General features: G+C 40.7%; 1 protein-coding gene across 1 annotated transcript; it reads left to right on the forward strand.

Annotated features, from left to right (window-relative positions):
- The first annotated feature begins 1,157 nt into the window (after positions 1-1,157).
- Positions 1,158-2,483, forward strand: LOC141614248 (uncharacterized). Its single transcript, XM_074433008.1, has 3 exons — positions 1,158-1,553; positions 1,666-1,740; positions 1,854-2,483. The coding sequence occupies exons 1-3, from the start codon at positions 1,158-1,160 to the stop codon at positions 2,481-2,483; spliced, it is 1,101 nt and encodes a 366-aa protein (XP_074289109.1).
- Positions 2,484-4,636: the final 2,153 nt, after the last annotated feature.

Below are 4,636 nucleotides of genomic sequence, written 5' to 3' on the forward strand. Positions count from 1 at the left end.
TGATTTCGGAGGATAAATCCACAGATGATGAAGAATGGCAAGAGGTTGGTCGTCGTCGTCACCGAATGTCTTCTCCTTCAGCTGGTAAGCCTCCGATTTTGCAACTGTCTGTTGAGGATGTTCAGAATGAGTTGGATTATTGGTCTTCATCGATTTTTTGCTATGTTCTGGGAGCAAATCCGCCTAGCAACGTCTTAGGAGGTTATGTTAGACGTATTTGGAAGAATTTAGCAATTGATAATGTTGCCTTTCAACCTAATGAAGTTTGCTTGGTTCGATTTAAGACTAGTGATGATAAACTCAAAGCCTTACAGTTAGGACCCCTATTATTTGACGGTAAGCCTTTTATTGTGAAGGATTGGTCTCCTGACTCTAAGTTGGAGAAGGAAAAACCTAAATCAGTCCATATATGGCTTAGGTTTTACAATCTAAGTTTTAAGTATTGGGGAAATGCATTACCAAATCTTGCAGGTATGGTTGGCTCACCTGTTCAGTGTGATCGGGCTACTCAGGAGAGGGAGTTCCTGGAGTATGCCAGGTACATAGTGGAAGTGTAGGTTGGTCAGCCTCTGTCTGCTTCTATTAAATTCCTTGATGAGCATGGTGTCTTAAGATCTCAGAAGGTCCACTATGAGTGGAAGCCTGCTGTGTGTGATACATGTCATGGAATTGGCTATGAAACTGTCTCCTGTAAGAAGAAACCCTCTAAACCTGCCCCTAAGAAAGTTCATATGGTTTGGAAACCAAGGTGGTGGCTCCTGTGGTGGCAAAGCCAGCTACTCTTGGTCAAGGAACAAGTGAGGAAACTTTACCAGTGTTGAACCCTGCCTCTGTGGTAACTCATATGCCATATCAGGGGTCAATGACTAATTCAGTCTCACCTACTGCTGGTTTCCTTCATAAGGTTGCTAAAAGGGGAGAGGGTGGTGTTCAGAGTGGTCCTTCTTTTATGGATGTTCTCAGCTATTCCATTAGGAGGAACCTCTTGAACAGCATTAGCAAGGGCAAAACAACACTACATTTCAATGGTTAGTATTGGATTTTGGAATGTTCGGGGAATTAATAAAAGGAATAAACAAGGAGATGTTAGGAGACTCCTTCATGTGAATAATGTTGGTTTCTTTGGGCTTGTTGAGACTAGAGTTAAGAGTATTAATATGAATAAAGTGCAGGCTGGATTAGGTTCTAAATGGGAGTTTGTTGTGAATAATGATATCATTTATGGTGGTAGGATTTGGATCATGTGGGATCCTTCTCTGTTCACTGTGAATGTTCTCAGTAAAGATTGGCAATTTATGTATTTACAGGTTACTTTCTTGCAGAATGGTTTCTGTTGGACTTGTTCCATGGTGTATGGTAGTAATAAGGATACTGATAGATGTAGTCTGTGGTCTTTTCTCACTACCTTGGTTGCATCTGTTAATGGTCATTGGCTAGTGATGGGAGACTTCAACAATGTGCTCTATGCTGATGAGAGGATAGGGGCAAAAGTTACTGATGCTGAGACTAAGGATTTTCAAGGGTGTGTTGATCAATGTAGATTGTATGATCTGGTTTTTCAAGGGGCTTATTACACCTGGAACAACAAACAAGAAGGGGATGTTAGGGTCTTCAGTAGGATTGATCATGTGCTGACTAATGATCAGTGACTTTTGAGTGGTCCAGCTGGTACTGTCAACTTCTTACCTGAAGGCTTATTTGATCACAACCCTAGTATTATCAGCTTGTGGGAGGATGTTGGCAAGCACAAGTCATCTTTTAAATATTTCATGATGTGGAGTAAGGATGGTAATTTCAAATAGACTGTGCAGGGAGTTTGGAGTCAACAGATTAGAGGCTGTCTTATGTTTCAGGTGGCAAAGAAACTTAAGATGCTTAAGGGCCCTCTGAAGAAACTAAATAAAGAAGGGTTTGGTGATATCTTAAATACTGCTGAGGTGGCTCGTTTAGTACTTGAAGTGAAGCAATCTCGGCTTCATTTGGATCCCCATAATCTTCTGCTGCAACTGGAAGAGAGAGCTGTTGCCCACTCTTTTAAGGAACTCCAGGATGCTACAATGTCATTCCTTGGTCAGAAAGCTAAGGTTATCTGGATGACTTGTAATGATGAAAACACACACTATTTTCATAGTTCAATTAGAGCTAGAAGAGCTCGGAATAAGGTTCTTAGCATCTTGGATATGAATGGTCATCAATGTTCTGATAATGACACCATTGAAATGGCTTTCCTTGATTATTATCAGAAGCTCCTTGGAAGCTCTGAAAGAGTTACCAGGGTCAATTGTGGTGTTGTTAGGAGGGGAAAATGTGTCTCTGACCTTCAGTCTCTTGCTATGGTAGCCGAGGTTATTAGAGAGGAGGTCAGGACTGCCCTTTTCTCTATTCCTAATGAGAAGGCCCCTGGACCTGATGGTTACTCCTCTAGTTTCTTCAAGGATGCTTTTGATATCATTGGAGATGATGTGGTTGGGGCTATTTTATAGTTTTTCTCCCATGATAAGCTGCTGCAACAGATTAACTCTAATATGATCACTCTTATCCCTAAGAAAGAGGTCCCCCTATCAGTCATGGATTTCAGACTCATAGCCTGTTGTAATGTGCTTTACAAGTGCATTTCTAAAATTATTTGTGGTAGACAGAATGATGTACTTGCTGATATCATTAGCCTGAACCAAAGTGCTTTCTTAAAGAATAGGGATATTGTGGATAATATCCTTATTTGTCAAGATCTTGTACGTTTGTACAATAGGAGAACTTGTTCTCCTAGAGTGATGATGAAGATTGACTTGAGGAAGGCTTATGACTCAATTGAGTGGGATTTTGTGGAGGATATGCTATATGCTCTTAAGTTTCCTAGGAGAATGATAGGGTGGATTATGCAATGTGTATCTACCCCTGCTTACACTCTTTCACTTAATGGCAGCCAGTTTGGTTATTTTAAAGGAAAGAGAGGCTTGAGACAAGGAGACCCTATCTCCCCTCTGTTGTTTACTTTGTGTTTGGAGTACTTTACAAGAATCTTAAATCTGGTTACTGTGACTCAGAACTTCCGATTTCATCCCATGTGTAAAGCATTGAATTTGTGTCATCTGGCCTTTGCTGATGACCTCCTTATTTTCTGTAGAGGAGATCCTGATTCTGTCACTGTGATAATGAGGGCTCTTACTACTTTTTCTAAGGCATCAGGATTGCATATCAACAAAGAAAAATCAGATATCTATATGAATGGTGTTCATGGTGTAGCTGAGGGTTCTATTCTGAATATCTCTGGTTTCAAAAAGGGTACTCTCCCTTTTAAATATCTGGGAATCAATATCTCACATAAGAGGTTATCTAATGTTGATTGTAGCATTCTGGTTGAGAAGCTGGTGGCTAGAATCAGAGGATGGGGGACAAAACAGTTGAGTTATGCAGGCAGACTAGTCCTGGTCAGGCCTGTATTGACTCAGATTCATAGTTATTGGGCCAGAGTATTCCTTCTTCCAAAAACTATCATTCATAAGGTTGAGATCATTTGCAGAGCTTACTTATGGTCTGTGACTAATGAACACCATAAGGCTCCTGCAGTTGCTTGGGATAAGTGTTGTTTGCCAATGGCCCAGGGTGGACTTGGAATTCATAATTCCTATAATTGGAATATTGCCACTCTTGGGAAGTACATTTGGTGGGTAGCAAATAAAAAGGACTATTTGTGGGTCAGATGGGTGCACCATCTTTATATAAAGCAGCATGATTGGTGGCAGTACTGACCTACTATTCAATCTAGTTGGACCTGGGGGCAACTGTGCAAAGTCAAGGAAATTCTTGCACCTGGTTTTGTTCAGTGGCTGCATGTCCCTTATTCTACTTCTCTAGTTTATAATTGGCTTTCTGGTAATCAATTACAGGTTCCTTGGCAACCTTATGTTTGGAATAGGCTGGCTCTACCCAAAGTGAATTTCATCAACTGGTTGTTCATTCGAGGTAGACTCCTAACCAAAGATAAGCTGACTAAGTTTGGTGTGCACAATGATGGAGTCTGCTTCATGTGTGGGATTATGCAAGAGACTTCTCTGCATCTGTTTTTTTAGTGCCCGTTTAGCATGAGATGTTTACAACTGCTGCAACTCTGGCTTGGCTTTTACTGGACTACTGATATTGTTGATAATAGCCTGAAATGGAGAGGTAGATCATTGTTGCGTAAGAAAATTATTCTAGCTGCTCTTGCTAGTTTGGTCTACTACATTTGGGAGGGACATAACAAATGCAGAATAGGAGACTGGGTTCCTCGTCCTGAGACTGTTAGGAAGCGTATCCATGATGTGCTTCGTGGGAGAATGCATACTCTAAAATTGGAGAAGGTCCCAAGTAGGGATATGGCTTGGGTTCAGGATGTTATCTTGTGTTAACTTATGTAATGTTGTGATGGAATTGTTATAGTTTGGTGTATGTACTTAACTTGCCAATATTCTAATGAGAAGTTTCACATTCCACCAAAAAGAAATAACAACCCGACATTTAGGCCCATTTTACGAGGTGATAACGACTTTTTTGGGTCAGGCCTATTTCACAGAAAGTTTTAGATCTTTCTCTTAGCTTTTGAACGCCACCAAAATCACCTTATTCCGAGTCCTGTAGAGAAAGTTATGCCTAAAAT

Source organism: Silene latifolia, chromosome 11, assembly GCF_048544455.1.
Source record: "Silene latifolia isolate original U9 population chromosome 11, ASM4854445v1, whole genome shotgun sequence".
In the NCBI taxonomy this organism is placed as follows: domain Eukaryota; kingdom Viridiplantae; phylum Streptophyta; class Magnoliopsida; order Caryophyllales; family Caryophyllaceae; genus Silene; species Silene latifolia.

Bases quoted from the DNA above. Each gene is read 5' to 3' on its own strand.
- LOC141614248 (XM_074433008.1), top strand. From the start codon at position 1,158: ATGAATAAAGTGCAGGCTGGATTAGGTTCTAAATGGGAGTTTGTTGTG. The intron at 1,554-1,665 runs GTTTTTCAAGGG...TGAGTGGTCCAG, and splicing joins AATGTAGATTGTATGATCTG to CTGGTACTGTCAACTTCTTA. The intron at 1,741-1,853 runs GCAAGCACAAGT...CTTATGTTTCAG, and splicing joins CAGCTTGTGGGAGGATGTTG to GTGGCAAAGAAACTTAAGAT.